General features: G+C 37.5%; 4 protein-coding genes across 10 annotated transcripts; 2 read left to right on the top strand and 2 right to left on the bottom strand.

Moving 5' to 3' along the window:
- Positions 1–878: 878 nt before the first annotated feature.
- Positions 879–8857, top strand: Mop (tyrosine-protein phosphatase non-receptor type protein myopic). Of its 2 annotated transcripts, XM_071707366.1 has the most exons (15): positions 879–1172; positions 1388–1590; positions 1710–2032; positions 2128–2240; positions 2359–2744; positions 2960–3307; positions 3421–3644; positions 3835–4067; positions 4150–6316; positions 6403–6941; positions 7065–7343; positions 7521–7705; positions 7786–8087; positions 8174–8329; positions 8448–8857. In XM_071707366.1, exons 1-15 carry the CDS (start codon positions 1086–1088, stop codon positions 8573–8575), a joined length of 5673 nt encoding a protein of 1890 aa, XP_071563467.1. In that variant the 5' UTR covers positions 879–1085; the 3' UTR covers positions 8576–8857. The 2 variants fall into 2 exon arrangements, with proteins under 2 accessions (XP_071563467.1, XP_071563468.1); XM_071707367.1 differs by lacking the exons at positions 879–1172; positions 1388–1590 and having other exon boundaries at positions 1892–2032; positions 2111–2240.
- Stt3a (catalytic subunit 3A of the oligosaccharyltransferase complex) lies at positions 8752–14926 on the bottom strand. 4 transcript variants are annotated; one of them, XM_071707370.1, is made up of 12 exons: positions 14774–14926; positions 13834–13996; positions 13569–13736; positions 13322–13482; positions 12844–13233; positions 12587–12740; positions 12243–12481; positions 11951–12115; positions 10930–11118; positions 10488–10707; positions 9798–9986; positions 8752–9714 (listed from the first exon to the last, which is right to left on the bottom strand). In XM_071707370.1, exons 2-12 carry the CDS (start codon positions 13928–13930, stop codon positions 9569–9571), a joined length of 2118 nt encoding a protein of 705 aa, XP_071563471.1. In that variant the 5' UTR covers positions 13931–13996; positions 14774–14926; the 3' UTR covers positions 8752–9568. The 4 variants fall into 4 exon arrangements, with proteins under 4 accessions (XP_071563471.1, XP_071563472.1, XP_071563469.1 ...); XM_071707371.1 differs by having other exon boundaries at positions 14643–14892; XM_071707368.1 differs by having other exon boundaries at positions 14650–14892.
- A 1047-nt stretch (positions 14927–15973) lies between these two features.
- Nup205 (nuclear pore complex protein Nup205) lies at positions 15974–23587 on the top strand. The gene is made up of 10 exons (XM_071707359.1): positions 15974–16161; positions 16624–16790; positions 16963–17379; positions 17591–17882; positions 17977–18699; positions 18779–22042; positions 22127–22377; positions 22442–22681; positions 22765–22966; positions 23081–23587. The coding sequence occupies exons 1-10, from the start codon at positions 16152–16154 to the stop codon at positions 23296–23298; spliced, it is 5784 nt and encodes a 1927-aa protein (XP_071563460.1). The 5' UTR covers positions 15974–16151; the 3' UTR covers positions 23299–23587.
- On the bottom strand, positions 22694–25383 carry Pig-c (phosphatidylinositol glycan anchor biosynthesis class C). Of its 3 annotated transcripts, XR_011718274.1 has the most exons (4): positions 25199–25383; positions 24805–24884; positions 23526–24701; positions 22694–23425 (listed from the first exon to the last, which is right to left on the bottom strand). XR_011718274.1 is itself a non-coding variant. In XM_071707364.1 (3 exons), exon 3 carries the CDS (start codon positions 24649–24651, stop codon positions 23833–23835), a length of 819 nt encoding a protein of 272 aa, XP_071563465.1. In that variant the 5' UTR covers positions 24652–24701; positions 24805–24884; positions 25141–25383; the 3' UTR covers positions 22694–23832. The 3 variants fall into 3 exon arrangements, 2 of the variants coding, with proteins under 2 accessions (XP_071563465.1, XP_071563464.1); XM_071707364.1 differs by having other exon boundaries at positions 22694–24701; positions 25141–25383; XM_071707363.1 differs by having other exon boundaries at positions 22694–24701.

Genomic DNA, 25383 nt, shown 5'->3' with positions numbered 1-25383 from the left:
GAGAAAGTTTTATGAAATCTACAAGTTATAGATCTTTTGTACTGAAGTAACAAATCTGCAAAATCAGGATACGACATGGCCCACGAAACATTAAAGGTCATCCAAGTCATATTGTCAAATACTTTTGCGTGTTATTATAAAGAAAGCTAATTAATTAGATTGTATGGGAGTGATAATGAAAAGAAAAATTGTTATGCCAATATAATTATGTCTGTAGTGTATAATAAATTACATCATCACCTAATACTCATCTGATTAAATGGTACATTACGTAAATGAATCGTAAACATGAAGCGTAAAAGGGTGCCGTCCCATGCAGGACGGAATTTCGGAAAACGGAATCTCGGAATCATTCTGATTGGTTAGCCCCATGGGGCACAGTACAAGCTTGTACTGTGCCCCATGGGGCTAACCAATCAGAATGATTCCGAGATTCCGTTTTCCGAAATTCCGTCCTGCATGGGACGGCATCCTAAAGGCTATAATACACAAAATGCATAGCGTAGCATAAGCATAGCACAAGACCGCTGGACCAATGAGCATCCAGCATAATGTCGCCATATTAATTTACGTAAGATGCTCATTGGTCCAACGGTCTTATGCTATGCTTATGCGACGTTATGCATTTTGTGTGTGACGGCCTTAATACGTTAAGAAATCTGCAACTAGGGCTGCGGTCCACTTGACGCTACAAATGCTTTGAAGCATTTCTCTTCTCTTTTCTTTCAATGAAGAAAGAAGGAGAAGAAGAACGCTCCGAAGCATTTGTAGCGTCAAGTGGACCGCAGCCTAGGCAGTACCACAGTATATACTGTGGTGTAAATTACACCATGCGAGAACGCACGAATTCTTCCGAAGTTCGCCGAAGCACGCATAAATGGCGGACCAATCAAAATGCGGGACAAGGTGGCCAGACTCTTATTAAAGGGTCTCTAATGTAGTATGTATATGTCTGTATGTACGTGACAGCGCGAGTGGTGCATGTTCTCGATCTTGGATCCACCTCCGACGAGTTTGACAGATGACCGACCGTCAGCGTTCGGCGAGTACGACAAAGTGAGGAACGACGAAAGCGCTAAGCCGACATGGAGGCAGTGCCGAGGTTGCCGATGATATGGTTTCAGCTGAAAGTCAGTCCGGAACCGACCACTTTTGGGCCGAAGCTCAAACAGGTACGAACCCTCACGCCAGTCTATCTCTCCTCTTTCCCCTTTATATCTAATTAGTTCAGCCTGCGTTTCGCGACACGTCGCAAATCCGCCGTTTTTGCACGGGATATCGAAGTGACAAGAGCAATTACTTGCCACCACAGTCGTCTCTCGAACGTCTCTGCGTCCCTTTTGCTTTCCCTGTGCATCACCTACTTTGTTTTTTTTTTTTCTTACAGTACATACAAGATTTTTACAACGAGGACCCTGAGTCGTACAACAATGAGATACATCAGTTGGAGAGTTTACGCTCGATGGCGGTTAGACCACCAGGCGACATGGCTGGATGCACACTACTGAAGAAGTATTATTGCCAGTTGCATTTTCTTCAAAGCAGATTTCCCATGCACAAGGACGGCCCTGCGGCAGTCACGTTTACATGGTATAAAATCCTATATTTTCCATTATACTTTGTACATACTTCATTATTTAATATTTATAATCTAATTGTACATGAATTTGCATCTGTTCCTGTTAAATCATACAATGCTTTATTTTTAGGAGGGATGCCTACGCAAGTCTGGTGTGTTCATTGAGTAGCATCCGTTTCGAGATAATATCGATTTTATATAATATTGGAGCAATGCACACCCAGCTGGGCGCGCGGACTGAAAGAAACAGTGCGGATGGAATGAAGATGGCGTGTACTCATTTCCAATGCGCGGCGTGGGCCTTCGAACACCTGAAGAACAGTTTTCCCCAGCCGTCTGGTATTGACCTGTCGCCGGAATTAATGACCTTTATGCTTCAGCTCTCCTTAGCGCAAGCTCAAGAATGCATATTGGAAAAGAGCATGCTGGATAATCGTAAGCCAACAATTGTAGGTATGTTTCATCAGCTGTCAGTTTCGTATCGATTGTTATAGTAACTGTGGTTTAGTTCTGTCCATCATTGTGTACAAGATGTTTGTGTTACGCAGCAAAAGTTGCAAAGCAAATAGTAGATTACTTTACTATGGCCCTAACCACGTTGGAGCAAGGCGGAGCTGAAGATGGAACTATATCCGATACTGTGGGTAACAAAATTTATAAGGTAAGTTGAATTATAGTTACGTACTTCAATTAGTTTACATATTCTTATGAGCCTGAAATATTACTTTTTTTGAGTTCGGTAAAATTATAAGTCAAATAATTAATCTAAACTTTTGCAGAGCTGGAAACGGTATGTCAAGTTTAAAAAAGCGTATCATATGGCCGTGACGTATCTTTATCAAGGCCTTGCTGCAGAGGAACAAAGGAAGATGGGAGAACGAGTAGCTTTTTATAATGCTGCGTTAGCATCCCTTAATGAAGCACACACGATCTACGATTTCGCAAACGTTAAGGAGGAAAAAGCCGCAGTGGAAGAGTCGCTCACGTTTACCAATGATGTAATCGAAGGGAAGAGAAAGGCCGCTAAAAATGAAAACGACTTTATTTATCACGAAGAAGTGCCTGAAAAAGAAAGCCTTCCTACAGTGAAAGGCGCGTCTTTAGTTAAAGGAATATCGTTTGATATAAATGACCCAGAGGTATCAGGACCAGATATATTTGCAAGGTAATTTTATTTTGTACTTAACACTTTTTTTAACACAATTTAATTTTTTATTATTAAATTAAAATAATTTAAGAGGTTAAAGATTTTATTATTAAATTAATATAAGTGACAAAATTATTCTCTTCTTCCTGTTATAATTTTTTTTTCCTTTTGTAGAGCATTATTCATAACTTATTCCCCTTATATGAGTTTAATATTTATATGTTGTTTCACAGATTTGTTCCTATGAAAGTACACGAAGCTAATTCTCTTTATTCAGAGGAAAAAGCCAAAATATTGCGTTTTATTGGAGCAAAAATTGACGAAAAAGATCAATATCTTAATACTTATCTTACTTCCTTGAAGCTGGAACATATGAATTTATGGGATCCTGATGCACAAGGTTCAGAATGGGAATGCTTACCTCTACCGGAAGAATTGCTCGAACGATGTGCTGCGCTTAATGCAAAACAGCATGTTATTCAAGATTTAGTAGATATTATGGGAAAATTATCTGAAACAAGCCAAGATGTTGAGAAAGTACTAAAGGAAATATCAAAATTTTTGTTGGACGAGGAACAAAAGTATGAATTAATTATCTTTTACTTTTGTTGAAAGTTTTAAGCTTCTAACTTAAGTTATTAACTATTTCATAGTAGTTAGAAAATATTATTAACGAATTTCATTTTTTTTGTAGGGAAAAGCAATATCAAGATGCAGTAGGCAAAAGACCACCATCGATAGTAGCAACAGATCTAACTAGAGAAGCTAAAAAATATGAGGAAGCTCACAATAAAGCTTCTGAGAGTAATCAAGCCCTCCATAAAGCAATAACAATGCATGTAAAGAATTTAAAAATCTTAGCGCAGCCAATAGCTGATTTAATGGCCCAAATTCCTTCACCAAACACATACTTTGCAGGTAATTTTTATATTATATATATATATATATATATATATATATATATATTATATATATTATATATACATAATAAATTTCTATGTAGAATAATATATATTATTAATATAATAACAATAAAATAATTATAATATTTTATAAATAACTTATTGAATTTGAATTTAGTATGAATTTATTCTTTCAATGTTTTTAGATCAAGGTTCGGAAAAATCACAAACTAAAGAATTAGAGAAACTACATACTAAAGAGCTGAAACGTGTATTAAATAAAGTAGACGAGATGCGAATGCAGAGACTTGATTTGCTTACTAAATTACGAGATCAAATTGTCCAAGACGATTTAACACGTTTACTAGTCACAGCTACGTCTGAATCTGTCTCTCTAGATCGTTTGTTTACGGACCAGCTTAGCAAGCATCAAAGTTTGGTCAGTAAAATTTCACGCGAATTATTTTATGTCTTTTAATATGTAACGATTGAATAAAAAAAAGCTTAATATCGGATTACAGGTGAACTTGATAGAACAAAATCTTGCTGCGCAAGATAATATATTGGCGGCTTTAACGGACGCATATGCACAGACTGCAAATGTACGTAAAAATGTGGAGGAAGTATTGAAGCGTAGAGAAATGACCATCTCTTCTTTAATCAATTCTTATGACGCGTACGAGGATTTGTTAGCGAAATCGAGCAAAGGCTTAGAATTCTACAGAAAATTAGAAATAAATGTCTCGAAGCTATTACAGCGAGTTAAAAGTACATGCAAGGTACAAGAAGAAGAACGCGAACAGATACTTGCTCAGGACAATAAAAACACATATGAGAAGACCGACGTGGCAATACCGTCGACTTACGATCAGGGACGTCCTCGATCTGGTAATGGTCTGAAGCTAAAGGATTATTTGAACAGCAGAGTGGAAGGTGGCACCGGTTATCAAAATCCATATTACAACTTATACAAAGGGCACGTCGCATCGATGCAAATGGATTCGAAGTCATTAGCAACTGAAATGGGAAACAAAAATGTAATTCCATCTCCAAGTACGATACCCGTGTCGGAAATTTCGTCCTCGGCTGTGAAGTCGTCGCAACATTATTACCCCGCAACGTACGCTGATTATAGAACAAGCTCTCCATATCCGTACGGTACACAGACTTATTATGAAAATCCGGTTGCTAATAGCATCTTAAGTCAGAGCTACTTGCCGACCGCTACGAATACTACGAACGTTTATCAGCAACCAGCTCTATCCACGCCAACTGCGGACGTATCTAATTTGAGTGTACAATATCCTGTCAGTTCCTATCTACCTAACGGGCAAGCTCAAGCTCTACCCGCATCCGGACAAGATAAATTCCGCGACATCTCTTCTAACTACAATGTTTCTAATACTGCTTTGCAGTATGACGCTTATCAGTCTCCAACGGGTTATAATAGTTATAACATTGCAACGCCGTATGTTCCCAATCAAGAGAAAGTTACAATTAAAAGCGGAATAGCTGAGACATCCACGCATGTTCAGCCAGTACCGCAAATGCCCGTCTCTACGATCGGAGCCGCAGCAGTGAGCAGCACCGTGTCGACAGATGGTCAAGGGCAAGCTTCTTACAGCATTATGCAACAAGCTCAGCAATATGATAATTCACAGAAGACGACTTTAAACCAAGAGATGTTTCACGGTGGTCAGAACGCTGCTGGTTCTCAGCAAACGATGCCAGCAAAGGACAATACATTGACGCAAAACTATTCACTCCCTCAGACTGCTCACACCGAAATCGCATATCTGCAAAACTATCAGAATACCACGTATTACAATCCGGCGGAACTGCAAGCCCAACGAGTCCCGTATACTCAAGGCACGTACGACACAGCTGTCGTTCCTCCGACGCAATATATGCAATCGCAGCAACCGAGTGCGAGCAATCAGTCTGTACATTCTGTACCGTCAACAAACGAAGTCCCGGTGTCGTACTCTTCAAGTTTACATGGCGTTAATCCTGTCCAGTATCCGCAGCAAGCCGGTACAGAACCGAATAAACAGAATTGCACGGATAAAACGTATGCCGCGTACGGCACGCAGATGCCGATGAACGCCGTCGCTTCGAATTATCCAAGTACTTATCAGAATTATCAGCATGGCGCTACTGGTGCGCCGTACGAACAGACCAGCATGCTACCCGGAGATACGTCCAGCACGTACGCCTATATAAATAGCTCGAGTGGCTCGGAAATAATACAGAGTCACGCGAAACCGACGACGGTGCAGAGTTACTCGCAATCGTATCAATATTCGCAGCAGGCTCCTTATTCGGGATACGTGCAATATCCAAATTATACGCAGGGTCAAAGTTACGCCTATATGCAAGGCACACACGGAACAAATACAATGGCGTACACGTATAATCCTGCTAATCAGGCGCAAGGCTACACTTACGTGTCTAATCCCCAAGGTACACCGACTTCTCAAACGTTAGAGGCAACGGTTTCGGTAACATCCTCCGATGTTACGGCCACTTATCAGCAGCAGGAGACAAATGCAAGATACACGAACGCGGGCAATAATGCTGTAGTTAGTCAAACGCCATCCTCGCAATACAATCAAGTTTATCAGTCTCCATCAGGAAACGATACAGTATACTATACCACACCTTACGGTCTTCAAATGCAGGGTCCAGGTACGTTACGTATTACCCGTAATATCGTTATTATATTTTCTTAGGCATAAAGAGTTATTTTATCATTTCAAGTAATTTTGTTTCAGCTGCTTCGGCCGCAACGAGACCTGAAACTCACACCAATTATAATCAAACGTATATGCAAGCCGTCAACAATGGAACGAACACAACGACAAGTGCTAATCCGATGAAGCTCACGACCAAGTCCGAGGAAGCGCAATCGAACGTTGATCTTCTTTCCGACCTCGACATTACTATAAACCATGCGCCTCTTGTGCCAGAAGTGCGGCCACTTTCAGTACAGAAAAAAGAGGAGGCGACAACAGACAATACTGCGGAAGATAACAAGACAGAAAAAGGCGAGCAAGACAAATCCTGTAAAACTGAACAAGAAACCACAGCTTCTACTGAAGATAAAAGTGATCATGAAAACTTACAAATCGTATGGGATACATGGTACAATGACGTTCAACCGAAGAAAGATCCTCTAGGAGAACCAGCAGCGTTACAAAAGTTTATTAATAACGTTGAGAAATATGAAAAATTCGTAGATAGTTTACTCGTAAAAACTTTAAGTGGAGCCACGAATCTTGATATTAAATGGAAAGAAGTTCAGGACTTCGAAGTAAGTTGAAAATAAATTTTATTAATATTCTACCAACCATATCTTATGCTCAACTGAGGAATATAATTTTAAGAATATACGTGAGTACGTTCAAGTTTACTAAAATCCTCTTTTCTCTTTTAGGAACGAGAAAATGGAAAACAGTCGAGCACTGTAGCATTAGCTCATTCGTCCGAAAATCGAACAATTGATTGTATCCCATACGACACGACACGGGTGCAAATATCGTCATCGGATGTTTCGTCATACATAAATGCATCTCATATCATGGAAATCACGCAGTGGATACCCACAGCATTTATTATAACTCAAGCACCTTTAACAGATAAATTAAATGTTTTTTGGACGATGGTCTGGGAACAAGAAAGTGAAGTTATTGCGTGCTTGGCATCTGATGCTCAGGTTTGTACATAGAAATAATATATATTTTTATTAAATATATATATATATATATATATATATATATATATATATACGCTTGACAAACTGAAAAAGGCTATATATTGAAGTTTTATTATATTTTTTATTATGATACTTTTCTAAATTTACATATTCTAATAATATACATTTTTTTGGTAGCTGAATGGAGAATTATATTGGCCCATAAGTGAAGAAGACAACTTAGACATTGGAAATTTTACTATTTCACTAAAAAAGATAGTTAACCATACAACTTATATTCAAAGAACTCTTTCTATTCAACATAATAAAAAGAAAGCTGAGAGAGTCATTGTACACATGCAATTTCTTGTGTGGCCTTCAAAGTAAGTTAACTCCGTAATTGAAATATTTAAAAAGTATATACAGCGGCACGTACAGCGGTTAATATGTCTGATTTTTCCAGTGGTTTTCCGAGTAGTCCCGGGGCTATACTTGCATTTTCAAGCGATGTGATGACAGAGCAGGCATTAAGACGTTGTTCTCCCAAGCCCGTAATAGTACATTGTTTAGACGGCGGTTCGTTGAGCAGTCTGTTTTTAGTGGCTGCTGCGACTGTGTGTCACATACGAGCTGCCTGTGGAATCGTAGATGTACCGCTGGTTTTTAAAGGCCTTGCGAAATGTCGCAAACAAGTCGTAAATAAGGAATCATTGTTATTCGCATACAGACTAGTATTGTACCACGCTCAGGATATTTTAATGAAACGTAAGAAAAATAATTTGTCATGATATCTTTAAAGAAACAATATTTCCAATAATATAATAATAATAATATCCTCTGTTTTGTCTTAGGCGGTATTTTATCATCCACTCGAGCTACGTTTGAGAATTTGGATGGATTCAGAGGGAACAAAGAGAAAACATCGCGAAAGTTACAATGCCATCCTTCGGACGATTTTCTTCATAATCTCGGCATAGGAATGCAGCGTCCTGATTCTGAGCAACCAGGTATGCACTTATCATACATATTATAAATTGTAAATTGTAATATAAATTTCAAGCAAATAATTTGCTGAACATTAGTTACTTCATTCTTTTTAGAATTCTCTAATTTTCTTTATTTTAGGAAAAACACAAACAATTTTAACAAGCGACAGCACGTCGAGTAAAAGTTCATCGTCACAAGAAAAATCTAATGGCAGAGTCATCGATCCCTTGAGTCAATTGGATCCTTTGTGGTCCATCAGGAGATAATCACTCAACGCTAGGAATATAAATTCCACTATGCAGCTTTAAACGATTATTTAAACGAAATAGGCATTCCTATCTTTGTTAAAGTGATTGATAAAAGTATCGAGCAAGAATTTTTAAGATAGCTTGTATAAATAATGTTGTAATATGGAATTATAGAGTAACACAATGCATCTAAATTAGCCTTGAAATAAAAGACATTTATTCAAGTATTTGTGTGCTAATCCTTAAGTTTTAACAGTTTTACTGTCTGTTAAATATATAGAATAAAAAATATAAAACACATGCCTCCTACTTGTATTCCTTTTTTATGTTTATACATTTTAATTGGCTTAAACAATGCAATCTAATTGCATTGCTTCATTTATATTTCGATATATTTAGGCTGTAATGTATGATTAATTGGGTAAATATAACATAACTGTATTTACTTGGCGCTTCAATGTAATTTAAATATTCCTGACTATACCTGTTTCCATGAGAAATTATTATAATATAATATAAACTTTATAACATATTCATTTCGAACATAATTCATTCGTAGATAACGAAGATACTTTAGACGATATAATCATTCGATAATATATAGCGCACTGAATGCGAAATATTTATTATAGAAAAACGCTCTCTTCTATATTTAAAGCAGGCATATGCTAAATTTGTTCATGAACAAATGTAGTATTCTAATAGTCATGTTATCCACAATATTATGTATGATTTTTAAGGACGCCGCCGAAATATATGCTAAACATATATTTTTCAAAATTCTAATAAATTGCGCATAGCGATATTTATATTTATGCTATTTTCTTCATCTTCGCGACATTTCGTTTATAAAAATTTCAGTTACAATGCGAGGAGTAATAATACATGTATTTGTATTAATTTCCGCAGTGACTGTCGCGAAACTCATACATAAGTGAACATTAATATCAAAAGATTTGTAACGTTATGGCAATAGATTTTTGTCTATGCAAATGCCGGTATCAGAATACTTTAAACCCCCCTGTTTCGTAGATCTTTCACTTTATAAATTCGTACAAGCCAATGTTCCGTCGTATATGCTTCCTCCAATGTATTCAATTCAAAATCCTTGTTTCCAATCTCCATGTTCCTTACTCTGTCGTAACCTGAAGGTTTACCTGTTTAAACAGTTCAATGATACAATAATCCTTACAAAACTGACCTATAGTTTTGAATGTTTTGATAGAGCAAAAAGTCTTACCGCCTTCAGTGTAGACTTGGCCAAATCTGTAATAGCACATTTTGTACATGAGACAATTGAGCAAAATTGGAGATCCTTCTTTATCCACTCGAAATTCGCCCGCGGAATTATAATAATCCCACTCGGTTATGGATTTCCCTTTTTCTGTACTGCCACCAATGCGCACCATCCATAGGAACTTATTTATATCTAATCAAAATACATAATAATTAAGATAGTAATTGTTAACAATATATATAAGAATTTTCAGAATAAATCTAAACAATTTTCATCTGCCTGTTATAACAGTCTAAATATTTAAGTAACCAGAGTGGTCGACTCGTAGTCAGCGGATTCTGTGTTTGATCCTGATCCTGCCGAGCACACTTTGATTTATGAGTAAAGAAACAAAGTAAATTGTTAACTTGTTTTGGGAACAAACTATGTTGGGAACTAAACTAATAGGGAAATGTTGAGATAATTGACACAAGTGTCGTTTTGTCTTTGGGAGCTTTCCAGCAAGCGACACAAGTCGACACAAGTATCGTTTTATCTTTGTTACTCATTGCCAAAAAAGAAAGATAGAACGATGCTTGTGTCGACTTGTGTCGCTTGCTGGAAAGCTCCCTTTGTTACTCATTGCCAAAAAAGAAAGATAGAATGATGTTTGTGTCGACTTGTGTCGCTTGCTGGAAAGCTCCGTATATTTACCATCTGATGAGTAGCCAGTAAGCCCTCCAAAAATCACAAGGACATAGTTGACATCTAATTCTCTCATAATCTCGTAAGCCTTTTCTTCAGAACTAGCCATTGCCTGGCCGACTCTTGATATGTGCGTATTATTCCACGTGTTATTGTCTACTAAAATAGTACGATTTGCCATCGCAGTTATCTGATACCCATAATCCCACCAAGACATTATTTTAGCATTCTGAAAAGAAGGTGGAACATATGATTTGTTTTAATGTTTCCTTAAATATTTTCTTTCCGTTTCAAGTCGCAGTAGTTTTCTTTCCTTTTTAAATTTTCTAACACAAACTGCTGTACCATATATTATCTATTTATATCTATACTTTAGATGAATACTTGAATTTATAATTCTAATCCAGATGTTTAATCATTTGCGTCTAAAAAAGTGACTAATAACGCTTACCTCAGGTGTATTCATACGTAGCCAGTAATATGCTTCTCTAAAATCGTCAAAAATCATCCGTCCACCGTCAGGTGACCGTGCAGACAATACAATACTAGGCGAGCTATAAGCTTCTGCTGTAACCCACGTGCAGTGAAAGGTATAAGACAGGAAGAGTATAGACATTACTACGATGAAAAATGAGGCAATCTGAAAATGTTTTTATTTCTATACGTTCTCAACTTAAGGGGGGAGCCTGAATTAGAACGCTAAAAAAAGCATAATTTTTGAAATTTTTTTCTCGGCTCCAATAAAACGAATCTTTTCGAAACTTTTGGGGTGTTTTATCACACATTTTAACATTAACAAAAAAAATTTTTTATACAAAAATATTGATTTTTAGTATTAAATGTTCAGCAATATCTACAACCACGTTTTTAGAATTCTCGTACAAGATAGAGAAAAATCTATTTGACTAATCGACTTGATCCAAGATTTTTTAGTTACATAATTGCATTCTCTTCTATGTGAACCTAAGAGATTTATAAAAAAAATTAAATTTAACAACTTTTTTTAAAACAATTAAGTTGAAAATTTTTGGCGAAAATCGTAACTTTTTTTTCAAAGTCTCACAATTAGTTTAATTTTCGATATTAAAAATTTTTTTTAGGTTCACATAGAAGAGAATGCAATTATGTAACTAAAAAATCTTGGATCAAGTCGATTAGTCAAATAGATTTTTCTCTATCTTGTACGAGAATTCGAAAAACGTGGTTGTAGATATTGCTAAACATTTAATACTAAAAATCAATATTTTGTGTTTTATAAAAAATTTTTTTTGTTAATGTCAAAATGTGTGATAAAACACCCCAAAAGTTTCGAAAAGATTCGTTTTATTGGAGCCGAGAAAAAAAATTGCAAAAATTATGCTTTTTTTTAGCGTTCTAATTCAGGCTCCCCCCTTAATGTTACTTTTCCTGTGTCTAACTGTCGTATCTTTAGGCATATTTTTTTCGAAATATTAGAAACTCCTCTAACTTACCTCACTCCTCAAGATATAATTATTTTCGAATTTCTTGGCTTTCTTATCGACAACTTTTCCACTTTCAACTTGCTTCATGTAAGTAACTAATAGAGAAGATGCCCCAATTCCACCCAAAATACACATTACTGGAGCGAGCACTAACATTAAACGTACCATCACTCCCTAAAAAATATTAAATACGTACTATTTAAATATAATACCAATAAACATGAAAGTAAATATGTAAAAGTGTGTATATACTTTAAGTGTGTATATATTTAAAATTGCAAACTTATATACTTTTACTTACTGCAAAATATAAACTGGTAACCCCATACAAAATTAAGAAAATGTTCGAGTCTGTTAACTTAGAGAAACAGAAGTATAAGCCTGATGGGAACAAAAATACAAGTATTTGCAGATCAAAATAGAAGGAACTCCACGATGTTGGCTGATGTTCCGAAACTGAAGCAATTATTGGAATATGATTTTTTGCATAAGATGGATCGAGCAGGGAATAAAATCGTCCAGTCCATGGTGATATTTTTCCTTAAAAAAAAAAAAAATAACCAATGCACACAAGGGAATATGTCGTGAATGAAATAATACATTTAACATATATAAGTAATGAGTTAAAAAATACAAGATCAGTACCTGTGATGGTTAAAATACCACCGACTAGGCACGACGCTGTAACCACTACAGCAAGCAGAGCACGGAATAATATCTCAAACTCTTTTTGGGACAATTTACTCCGCAAATAATCGACTAATGCGTGTATTTGACAAAGGCCGAAAACGCCCAATGCCTGTGAAAAACGAATGAAGTAAATAAAATTGTGTATGGAATTTTATGTTAAATGCTGACATCCAATTTTTTAATGGTGCCTCAAAAATGTTATCGCAACTTACAAGCATGTGCTCGGAACTCTGAACTGGTTGAAAACCAACAAATGAGATCTGCATAGACAAAATGGTTCCTAAGCAATACAAAATACTGTACGCGATGTATATCCTGTGGGAAAATCTGCCAGTCACCATCAACGTCAGCACGTGCAACGGAATCAAATTAATCAGAAAGACATATCCGCCCCACGAAGACACCATATAGAAGTAGGCCAGTGCAGCGCACGTGGACCAACATATCGCTCCTGTTTTCACAGCTTTAATCCACATGTAGTATGTGAATAGCATACAAAAGATCGCTATCCCTTCATTGTCATAAGAACCTGCAACTGACCGAGATATATAACCAGGTACAATTGCGATCATTGCGGCTGCGAATAAACCTGATGCGGAATCCTAAAAAGGTAAAATAAACATGGTAGAATGCCGCTGCACCTCTGCTTAAAAAAAGATACCACAGTATCAGTTAAGATATAAACGCTACCTTTAATTCTTTGGTAAGCAGATAAGTGATAATTGTTGTTAAACTTGAAAACAATGGAGCAAGGAAGACACAAATGTTGCGTATATCTAGCGTGATATTCAGTAACCATGAAATACGATACAATGCTGCTGAAGTTATCATCAAACCAGGATATATAGTTCCTGCAAAATTTATTTTAAAAATATTAATATTTCTCTTTCTTTCCTGAGAGAACTTGTGTTAAAATTTGTTAGCATATCATTAGTACCTCCTATTATCCTGCCAAGCGGATACCAAACGCGATCGTCGAACCAATTGTGGAAGCTGTAGAACCCATTTTCAGCTAAATACTTTGTAGTGCGATAATTGAAGTACGGATCAAATTCATGAATGACACTTTCAAATCTTAGTACCGAGAACAAACGCGTTGCAAAGGCTGGAAAAGAAAATTGTAATATAAGAATAATTGAATACGACTAATCAACATTTTCGGTATCCAACAAATCAAAGTACAAAGGTAATGATAAACCTACATAAAATTGCTGCTAAGGAAAGCACAGTTAGTTTCAAAAGTGTTTCTTGCTTCTGCGCCGTCATGCGCAGACCCCTCGTCTTCAGTAACGTCACCATGTCGATGCCGGAGAAACCCACAGCAATTTCAAATCAAATAAATCCCAAGTCTCTCACAGCATCAATCTGCAAACAAATCAAGGCTCCTTTAAATCGTTTCTTTCCATGTACATTTGTGTACTGTACATGTTGTCAACCAGGGAGGTCTTGCGTCTGTTTTCTGTTGCCAAACTGGCTGCACTAGTTCAGAATTTATCTTCTTTACTCCACATTGGAAGAAAAGAAAGGCCGTTTGTTCTTTTTAAAAGAACTTCCCGAACTAGTAAACAATAAGTTAGAGTGAGACAAGTATATTTTGTTTCATTCTAACTTATTGTCCTAGTACCCATCAGTTCAGAAAGTTCTTCGAAAAAGAACAAACGGAAGAAGATAAACTCTGAATTAGTGCTGAACGGTTCAACAATAGAAAACAGACCCCTTGTCTAACGTAAGACGCAGACAAACAGACAAGTCTAGTTTTTAAGGGACGACAACAGGTAGTTTCATATTCAGCTCGCATGCAGCCCGAGCACATGCCCGTTACTACTCGGAGGAGGTTATAATCGCACTGGCAGGGGAAAACGCCCAGCGAGTTTAACGAGCGACGAGCGTCTCCGTTCTGGAATATTGACGTGTCCGCTGCCTAATTTTCGGGCATCTAAACGCGTCCTACGCGGGCATCTAACAACGCAAATGTATTCGCAAACAACACCGGGTAGATCCATCCACTGACCACGTACACAAAATTACCGGCCGGTGACATATGCGACATGCGACACGTCGATTCGCATATTTTACTCTTCCGTATCGTGTATACGCCTAAGCGACGCGTCAACCACTTCCGAAAGTTTGGGAGAAACTTACAAAATTACTTTATACAACAAATGTATAAACACACAACGGGGCCATTTAAATTATTAATTAAAGAAACGCCAGACAGTATACTGAGTATACAAAAGAAAAAGCCATGGATTATGATCCGCGCTATCGGAAGATCGAACGGATTGTGCACGTGATATTTAGCGTCATCTATGATGATCTATAGATATTAAATTAAATGCAATGAACTGCCGCGTCGCATAGATATATGATTTTTTTTAAATTACAGTGTATGTCTTTTATATTTTCTCCTTTTTCTTTCAATAAGAAATACTAATAAAAATTTTAAAAATTTTAAAAATTTAAATTCTAAAAAATACGCAAAATCTCAAAAAATTTTAATTTGCTAAAAAAATGTCATTAAAGTTCCAAGAACTTTAGAGATCTTCTAGACTGAGAGATTAAGCTGTGTGTGTGTGTGTGTGTGTGTGTGTGTGTGTGTGTGTGTAAAAATATATAAATTCATAAAAATTAGCAAAGCATTAGAAGAATAATCAAGCAGAGGAGGTGGCATTAAATAAAATTTCAAATGGTTTAAAAAATTCCTTAAATTTTAAAAGTCTATAATTGTAAAGTTTCGAACGGCGAAAATTTTAATTCTGAAAAATTGGCGAAATATTAGGAGAATATAGGCTGCATTCCGATATTCACTGTCAGCAACTTTCAGTACTGAAAATCTATAGTATGCGTGACGTAAAATATAGATTTGCAGTACTGACAGTGAATATCGGAATGCAGCCATAATCGAGTGAGAAATGGGCATAAATAAAAATTCCAAAGACTGCAATTTTAAAAAGCTTCATTTATTGTAATGTCTTTTTTATTATCTACATTAAAATAAGCAACATTTATGCGATATAAAAGGCAAATGCAGACGTAATGCATAAATATTTAAATACAATGCGCACTTCTCGAGTATACCTTCGATTCTAACTTCAATAATTAAAATATCTGTGAATACAACATTAATCTGTTCTTAAAAATATTAATTCTTTCTCGTTATATAATTTTCTAAAATTGTGGAGGTAATAGAAACATATATGGCCGAAACGTATATTTCATGTCATACGACAAATTTGTAATTGGCTACAAAATAGAAAAGTTCTCGAGTTTCTAGAAATCCTCTATCTTGTAGCCAATCAATACGTTTTAAAAAATTTATCGTACATTTATCAAACACGCTGTTCTATCTTCGTAATCGGTGCTCGATGCTCCAAATCCCTCATGACTTGTTCCCGCCAGACAAACCGGTACCGACCCGGTATTTATGTTTTATGGGATTTATGTGTCTACATTACACTTAATTACGGTGTTTCGTTAATTCTAACTTGTTTCTCGTAACGTCGTCCTTAACGTGATAAAAATGTCCGAAGGTAACAGCATCCAAATGTACACGCATCTTGTGTAACGCGGCAAATTTAACCTCTCAATCCCTAAAATGAATTCTGTATCACGCGATAAACCTTAACCTCTCAAACCTGAAAATAAATCTTTAAATCGAGGAAAAATCTCGCGAAATCGCATCATGTAACAATATATTATAATTGGAAGTTAAGGAATCCGTGTCTTTTTAGCTGAGACATATTACATATGTTTTGTTTTAGGCTGCCTTATCTGTAGATAATATGCTTTTTTTCTAAACATGTAGTCAAAACCTAATATTTTACAAATACTAATGTAATGATTATACATGTAATGAGACTTATTTTATACACTTTATCAATAAGATTTTACTTAGTATTTATATTTATATATTTATCTATATTTATTTTAATATTTACAGTTGTGAATGATAATTTCAAAGAGTTTAAAAAAAGTGCATTTTTTCCATGTAGATAGAACAACAACGACAGAAGATATGTGGACGCCGTACAAAGAGCTGCAAAGCCTTATTGAGAAGAATGTAATATCAGTTCCTGATATTCAAGATCCTCAGTACCATGAATTGACGGAAGCTTTAAGAAATCACAGACAGAATTTTCTTACTATATTAAATAATCCAGTAAGTGTCTTTTATTCTTGTTATTAAATGATTATAATAAGATATCAAAATTAATACTGTAATATATATTAATAAATCTTACTTAAAATGTGGTATAATTGATATAATAGTATTAAATATATTATAATGCTAGTTATGTGTAGATAGTAATGTTATATTTTCTATTTATTAGCCAAAAAATACAAAAAGTCGCGAGGAAATTAAGAAAGGAGTAACGGATGGTATTATGCTACCTGGTTTGGGTCATCAAATATTATCAAAGGAGTTAGTGGATGAGACTCTCATTATATCAGATATGTATGATTTGAATGAGTTCATGGCATTGGATCTTCTCTGTACGGCTCAACTTCAAATGCCGCATCATCCTGGTTTAACACGCGGCTTAACAGCTGTTCTTCTGTATTACGACGGAAGAAAAGCGCTGACATCAGTATTAAGAACCTTAGTGCACACTCGAATTGGTCACAGTTGGGCGGTGGATGCACCGGTTGCTCTTACAAGACACATTACAGACTATACCAATAAGTTGCAAGAAGATGGTCTATTAAATAGGATTTTATCCCTGTTAGAGGAAATGGATCCTACTAAGGTATTCTATCAAGGAAGGAAAGATAAGAATAGAAAGAAATCTTATATTGTACAAAATAGATTATTTTTTTGTGAAGAGCTATAAAATAATTGTATTGACTTAAAAAATTAATTGATAATAACATTTAACAATTTCCAAATATCTAACAATAATTTGTTAGATATTTGGACTATCAAAATGTATTAATCCCTCTAAAAATACTTTTAAACAGGAACAAGATTTGCTGCAACAAAATAGAGCATTAGGCGGAGCAAAGCATCATCAGATGGTTATGAAACTTTACAATGACACACGACAAGATCTGGCTGATATTTTATACTTATGGTCCGCTCAGTCGTCTCTTCCGAATATAATTCTATTTCGTTTATTATCTATACTGCAAACACGTCAAGTAGAATCCGAGGCGGGTGAAGGAGGGCCTGACAAAGTTACACTTGCACTTATTATGGCTGTTTTGAATGCCTTTAATTTTAGTTTCTTACATAGTCGCGAAAACGGCGAAGGTACAATATATTTTATTACCAATCTGTCAACATTCATAATAACTTGCAAAATAACTTTTGTAAAACTCATAATAATTGTGATTTATTATTTCAGAATTAATTAATTCAATGCCACTAATAGCGGAAAGGGAAGCACTAGAGGAACTGAATCAAAAGTTAATATCTACCAACATAAATTGGGAGAGTGCTGGATTGCGAGGAGTGATACAGTTTGCTTTAGCGATAGCTATGACTACCATCAAAACAACCACCACTCAATTCCAGTCTCAGAACATTACCGCGGAAGATGAAATCCTAGTAGAAGCGGCTCTGGCTAACAAAGCTTTTCATTTTATGGCCGAGGTTTTGCTCAAGAGTAGTTGCATACATCAAGAGGAATTTTACGTTCGCTATTTTCACACGTTAATTTCCGACTTCATATTGTTAATGCCCGTTAAAGTCAAAGAATTGCGCAGTCGCGCCGATGAATCCATGCGCTTGATCCAAGCATTCCAACAGGAAGGCATTGAACCTCCGATGAACCTGGATAATCATTTTGAATATTTAATGTTGATGATAGCAGAGTTATACAAGGAAGATCCATTGAAACTAAATTTAGCCATGGATTATTGGTGTCATCACACTGATACGACTCACGTGTCGGCTCCTGCATACATTAGCCGCCTGCCGTCTAGACAAGTTGCCTTATTTAAATTTATACGGCTTGCCGGAGAGATATTACCGGCAGGTTTATTTGTTCCATATATGAAGATGATAGCGTCTCTCGCCTCATCGCCACAAGCGGCTAGATACGCATTTAATTTTTTTAAACCAAACGGTAAGTATTATTATAAGCAAAATGTAGGTATTTGTGTTATTATTTTCATAATAAAGTTACGTAAATGCATCTGTTACAGGATCATCCGGTTCAGCATCTATTTCAATGGATCATTTCTTCAATTCCTTAAACCGATACTACTACAATTTGAGACAGGAATTACCTCCCAGTCAGGATACAGTGTACAGGCAAAGGTGCCATCCGAAGGGAATTATGCCTCAGGAAGTTAAAGGTCTCGAGGCAGTGCTATTGGTTGTCCAAGTGATAGCCAAGAACGATGAAATGTCGAGAGTTGCGATATGCGATCATCCGAGTTGGAAAGTCTTGCAGTCTTTGATCGGCTTGGTGAGCTGTGCGATGCCGATACCTTTGAAGGGTGTACTAGTAAGAACTCTCGCGGCACTGGCCAGATCTCCAGAGAGCTCTTCCACTGTTTGGCAGAGCTTGGAGGCCGCTCAGTTTCTGTCCACTATACCAACAACGAGCAGTTATCAGCCGAGAGGTGTGCAAACGGAATTGGAAGAGATCGAATCTAGAAACGAGGAATACCCGTTAACGCGCGCCATGTTACAGCTATTAGATGTGCTCACTGATTTCCCAATACCACGTCTGTTGGGTGTAGGTCAACGAAATCCAGGATTCGATCCGTATTTACATTTCATTATCAATACCGTCTTCCTGAGATTCCATACTCGTTCGTACAAAAATCCCGCCGAGAAGTGGGAGGTGGCGGAAGCCTGCTTGAAGATATTCTCAAAGTTGATAAAGCAGTACGAACCGACCGTTGAGGATTTCGTGGGCTGCAAAGTTGAGTTGCAAGGCGGGGAGTCCACCTTGGTCAACTCGGCTCCGGGATATCACTTAATGACACATTTGCACACCACTTCTGAACTGTTACACGTGATATTATACATCATGGACGAAGGTTGCCATCATTTCGATACCTACGACAGTTTTCCGGGCAAGACGTATCTCGAGAGTTGCAGTCTTTACTGCTTGGAAATATTGGAGCGTGGATTAAAGATGCAAAACAATTATATGGCACAATTGACCGCCATACCGTCTGTGAACAAAATTATGACCGGACTGTCACGTTTGCTGCTCGGAGTGAATCCTCGCACTGGCAAGCCGGATCACATGATTAATATCGTCAAGTACGTTTCTTACAATTCATGGTTACCGAAGCAGGCCTTCGTGGCGGTCGGCGTTATTCACGGCGTGACCAACGAGCCCGGAGCAGACTCGGAATTGCTGTCAACGTTCACGGCAACTTCTACTTTAGCGACCAATATCAGGCACGGTTTTGTCGAGTGTCTAGACGCGGACAATATCTCGGAGGAGGATGACGAGATATTTAGAACGGACGAGCAGAGCAGGCAGTCGATTGGAAATTGCAAAGAAAGAATTCTGCTCTTAATGATGCACAGTATTACACGACCTGCGCCAAATCTCGCCCATTACTTGCTCGGCTTTGAAATAAACAAAGACATCAGGAAGACCGTTATCCAGCAACCGGGAATCCTCGGATTTCCGCGTACCTGTCTGCATTCCATCCTGGGTATTCTGGAGCAATCTCTCGAGCGCGGTCGCGACAAAATAACCGAAGCCTGTTACTGTTATCTCCATACGTTAACGGCTAACAGCAAAACATCGACGCCTGTTCTCAGATTTCTACGTACTACGAGTAATCAAGACTTCGTGCAGAGACATCTCTCGAAATTGCCGTTTCAGGGGCCAAATAGATCAACCGAGCTCGGCTGCATGTCCTGGCTATTGAAAATAGCGGCTATCGAGTTACGAGTCGCTGGTGGAAGTTTGCAGACTTCTCTAATTCAGCGATTGGTGGGAAGTTTCAATCAGGACAGGGACCAGATCGTACCCTCTCAGAAGCTTCTGATGGATCTCTTGCATTACATCGATTTCCAATTGTATCTGGAACCCGCGAAATCATGGGAGTTCTTCGATCCGTCGCAGATTGAAATGGTCCTGGGTAAATGCAGCATTCCCGTTGCGTTAATGGGCGGTCCGTGGCTCATCGACATCAGAAAACTGCATTCTCTCATCACCGAGGAATTAACGGTTACGCAGAGCAGCGCGACCGCTACCCAACGCAAGCTCATGCAGCAAGAAGTCAAGTCCATACTTGCGCACGCATTGAAGAAGAATCAAACCAAGGTCCTATCCTATGCTACTGTCAAGTTCGTAGAAGGCTGGTGCCAAACTACGGAAATACTTTTCTCCGTCGCGACGAATCAACAATTGCCGGTGGCTCAACGGCAAAATCTTCTGCTGAATTTGTCGCACGACCTGCTGCAAAAGATGACGTCCTGCGAAGCTCTGAGTGAGATTAAAACCCTGGTATCCGGCACGGTTCTAATGTTGCTGGTAAACTTACGAAACAGCTTCGTGATTCAGTCGGACAACGAGTTACTGCCGTCATCGCCGTCGAACACGACGATGATGAAAATCATTCTAAGTCACATCTTACAATGGATCATAAATGCCGGTGCGTCCTCGCAGAAAGTCGTCACGCATCTTTACGCGGCCTTATTGAACTTCTTGAGTATCGTCGGCTTGGAAAAGTCCGAGCACGTGAGCGCGATGGACTCTGTGTATATCAGCCAATTGGACAATTCAATGAACAAGCTTATGCCCGTGCAGGAACGCTCGCAACGTTACGCGACGATTCAGGTCATCAACAGTTTCGGAAATCAGTTGATGGATATCCTGTGCCACAATTGTTCGGGCGGACACGACGTGTGTAAGATGCTCGCCCTGTCCTGCCTGGACAAGATCTTGGAATTGGATTATGATAACGCGTGGATGATCTATCTAACGAGCAGAGGCTATTTGAAGCACATGATAGACAGTCTATTGGAATCGGACGGTCTGTTGCGGTGCATGCTGCAACCGGAGCCACAGACGATGCGGCCTTTGTACTTGTACGAGGCGAAGATGGCGATCTTCTGCAGGATGGCGTCAACGAGACTAGGCGCGGAGAGTTTGTTGGAGAACAAGATCTTGTCCTGTATGTCCAGTATGTGCGCGTTCGATCAGCATCCTGACGTGCACATAGGCTTCGAGGGCGGCGATTATTCCTTCATACCTTCGGTCGGGCAACGCTATCAGCAAATTTTCTTACCGGCCTTGTATCTCTGCGACGCCCTGTTCACCACGTTGGGAACGGAGAATCAATCGTGCGCCGTGCAAGTCTGCGGATTTCTACAGAGTCACAGGGACACCGTGGAAATGGCCCTGAGAAATGCGTTCTCGCAGGCCAATGTGCTTTTCCTGAAGGAGATCGCGTGTCTCACCGGGGTGATATCTAGATCTGCTAACATAGGTTTGTATGCTATGAGATAACTGTGATTACGAACTGCTCTTATATAATTATAATTATGTTTCTATAAATATAATCGCTTTTCAGACATGTACAAACTCGTGGACGAGGAATTGGCGAAAATAGATATAGACGATTACAAATTAGAGAGCAGTACTGGGATGAGAGAATTGAGAGCGCATTTGTACCGGTTGCAGAAGTTGATGCTGTCGTTGTTGCACAAATTTCAGCTGCAGACGATCCCGATAAATCATAATTACCAGCAGGTTGACGCAAACGAGCAATATATCTCTTGCATACAGATAATCGCCAACATCATGCTGTATACACGCAATCAAGTAAGTCTTAAATTTCTAGTGGACATGCCTGTATACATGTTATGTTATAAATGAATAATTTCAGATGCAACACAGTCGTATGGATCAGAAAATACGAAATGTATTGTTCGATCCTCATTTAACACCGAAGCCTGGAAGAAGACAAGACAAAATGAAGGATACCTCTGGTGGAGTGTGTTTGGGCACAATTGTCGAACAATTGGTTTCCGTGACAAATTTGCTGTACACCGAGTTACCGCATATCGATTCCCTGATAAAGAAAGCGCAAGTGGTAACCGACATGAGTACAGCGGAATTAAAGAAGGTAAGTACTATCTAAATCTTTCAATTGAATTTATTACTCGTTTACGCGTATTAAAAGTTTAACACGGTTGTCTTTATTCGCAGTACATGTCCGAAAACGAGGTGGAACTAGATATAGGGAAACAACGAATACTCGTCGAACAGAAACTAAATCATTGGATAAAGGATAAGCGACAAAGCATAAAATACTGCTCTCTTATAATAGAGCACGCTTTATACATTCTTTGGAGTCACTTGGACTTTTATACCATGCAAGTCATATCACGGCAAACTCAAAGGGTGCACGGTTAGTGAAATCTAATTTAGTTTCTTATATTAGAAATAATTATATTTATGCGTTTATAGCGCGTACTTTATGAGTCATCAAACATTTAATATTGTAATATATTCGTTCGTACAGTAACTTCAGGTGGCGTCGACGAAAGCATGATAGAATGGAAGGTTTCGTCAGAAACGTTAATGGAGCTGAAGCAAGGACTCGTTTCTACTTTTACCGATACTTTTATCACGCAGTTGTTGGATACAACACACAGCGAATACGCGACAGTGGACCGTAGCTTTATCGAAGCTCTTATAAGACGAATTAAAAGATTGTTACAATTTATAATTATAAAATAATGAAGGATTAACGTTTGCTACGTACATAGTTTCAATTTTAATTACATTTTTTTTTTATTCCACTTTGTATACTCCACTTATCGTTAATCGCCGTTTTGTTACACGGAATAGGTATGGACAGTGTTTACTAGAAATGAAAAATATCGATTAAATTTTATTTAGAATCCCATATGTAGAACCAATTTTTTGATCTATTTATGAAAATGAATCAAGTGAAAATTACGTACTTTAAGTCATTTTCCTTTGCGACATCTCTTGCAAAATGTGGTAATAAATTTATATTAGCATACTTCTTCCATAATCTCCTTTTCTATCTAACATGCGTATCATGCAATAAAATATATTCTTGTAAAATTATTTATTACATGAATAATATAAATAATACTATGTAAAGATGTGTGATTAATATAGAATATTGGATTTCAAAAAGTACAAGTATACAATTCTGGATTACATATTTGTTATAAATGTACATATATATACAAGTTTCTAACTACGATAGATTCTCGTAAAGAAATCCAATTCTATTTCTTTTTAAGAAGCGATTACTGCCTCATCCCAAGGACCATAAATGTTATCTTTATATCTCTCGCATCTGATATACCAAAGTGGACAAACAAAATGAATGAATGTTACAGCGATAATAAAAACGTAGGAGAACATTTGTGAGACAAATAGAAGCAAATATATAGTACCGATTGTCAGAACGACTGATACGACAATTTTATTATTTATTTGCGACAGCAAATAAGGTAACAGTACGAAACACTGAACTGAAACGGTTAAAAGCGAAAAGGCATGTAACGGAGACGCTAATCTGGAGGCCAACATTAATGAGCCAAAGGTTGAGGAAGTTATGGATAAAGAGTCTGAGAGAAAGATCTGTGACGATCCATATTTGCTAAATACTAAATGAGTGAGAAACATCAATATCGTCATAGCGTAAATTGTATCAGTACTGATCGTTTCCGTTAAGGTTTTCAAAATGGGCGATAATATGTAACCAAATGTTAGAAATATTAATACTGTCCACAAATCCTTTGTTAGTTTTACAGGCCGATCAGGTATTTTCATATTGTATATAAAATACCCAAGGATCGTCAGCGCGCTCCCTGATATCACGATAACGTTTGGCGTGGTCCATTCATTGTTCAGCCAGATAAATATGTTGACGAAGAGTACAACAACGCTCAATCTCGTAGATATGCTGGCGCCCAAGCTTATCGCTTCTATCAACGTCACGTTATTCGGTTTTATATTTTTACGCAGTTGCTCCAAGAAGGAACTGTCCGTATAATTGTCAGGCAATCCGTAATTTTCATACAAATTTTTTTGCCATTGTACTTCTCTCATCTTGCATTAAGTACACACTTTCAGGACAGTTCTCAAAGTTCTTCCCGTTCCTACAAAGTTTTAAATAAGCTTATGAATTGACTACATTGGCCAAACACTTGATATTAAAATTACTTATTAGTTTTAACAATATATAATAATAACTATGCTTACCATCACTAATTTGGGTGTGTGGAATACATTGTTAACGTATAGTTAACTACTGTGTTTCTTACATAGGTATCGCTCATTTGCTGCAACAATGACACAACTCAAAGATCAAAGTTTTCCAGAAAATAAATTTGAATACCGAATCATTACAATTTTGTAACATTTTTAAATGCGACTTTGGTGTAATAACTAATTGTGAAATACAAATATTTAGCTATAAACTTTATTCAGTGTGTTGAACTCTTATCATTCTTTCGCAAAGAACTCAAAAATCATGATATAATTAATAATATATGAAATACATGTTACATCATGTCAAAAATGACAGTTTTGACTTACGAAATGGTATCGTATTTCTGTCAAAATTTAAGGCGAGAGAATTTAAGTGAACATTTACCGAAAACTTTTCAACAATTGTTTATATCCCGAGACACGTTATTGCCTCGATCTCGCAGCATATATTCTGGACATTTCGAGCAACCGTGGGTAAATCCTCGCGCGGCACGCGCCGCCATGACCGATCGTCGCCATCGTCGGAGTCGTCGGCGGTCGGACCTGTCGCCGCGCGCGCGCGTCGCCATC

This window comes from Temnothorax nylanderi, unplaced genomic scaffold (assembly GCF_030848795.1).
Source record: "Temnothorax nylanderi isolate EJ_2023f unplaced genomic scaffold, tnyl_v1.0 TNYL_tig0057_pilon, whole genome shotgun sequence".
NCBI lineage: Eukaryota > Metazoa > Arthropoda > Insecta > Hymenoptera > Formicidae > Temnothorax > Temnothorax nylanderi.
This window is presented reverse-complemented; position numbering and strand designations above follow the sequence as displayed.

Excerpts from the sequence above, each read along its gene's own strand:
- Mop (XM_071707366.1), top strand. The coding sequence starts at position 1,086 with ATGGAGGCAGTGCCGAGGTTGCCGATGATATGGTTTCAGCTGAAAGTC. Across the intron at positions 3,308-3,420 it reads TTGTTGGACGAGGAACAAAA|GGAAAAGCAATATCAAGATG; the intron begins GTATGAATTAAT and ends TTTTTTTTGTAG. Across the intron at positions 4,068-4,149 it reads TTAGCAAGCATCAAAGTTTG|GTGAACTTGATAGAACAAAA; the intron begins GTCAGTAAAATT and ends ATCGGATTACAG.
- Stt3a (XM_071707370.1), bottom strand. The coding sequence starts at position 13,930 with ATGGTGACGTTACTGAAGACGAGGGGTCTGCGCATGACGGCGCAGAAG. Across the intron at positions 13,234-13,321 it reads TGCTTACCAAAGAATTAAAG|GATTCCGCATCAGGTTTATT; the intron begins GTAGCGTTTATA and ends TTACCTTTTTAG. Across the intron at positions 9,987-10,487 it reads TACTGGCTACTCATCAGATG|ATATAAATAAGTTCCTATGG; the intron begins GTAAATATACGG and ends TATTTTGATTAG.
- Nup205 (XM_071707359.1), top strand. Across the intron at positions 16,791-16,962 it reads TTACTATATTAAATAATCCA|CCAAAAAATACAAAAAGTCG; the intron begins GTAAGTGTCTTT and ends TCTATTTATTAG. Across the intron at positions 22,378-22,441 it reads TGCTGTATACACGCAATCAA|ATGCAACACAGTCGTATGGA; the intron begins GTAAGTCTTAAA and ends GAATAATTTCAG.
- Pig-c (XM_071707364.1), bottom strand. The coding sequence starts at position 24,651 with ATGAGAGAAGTACAATGGCAAAAAAATTTGTATGAAAATTACGGATTG.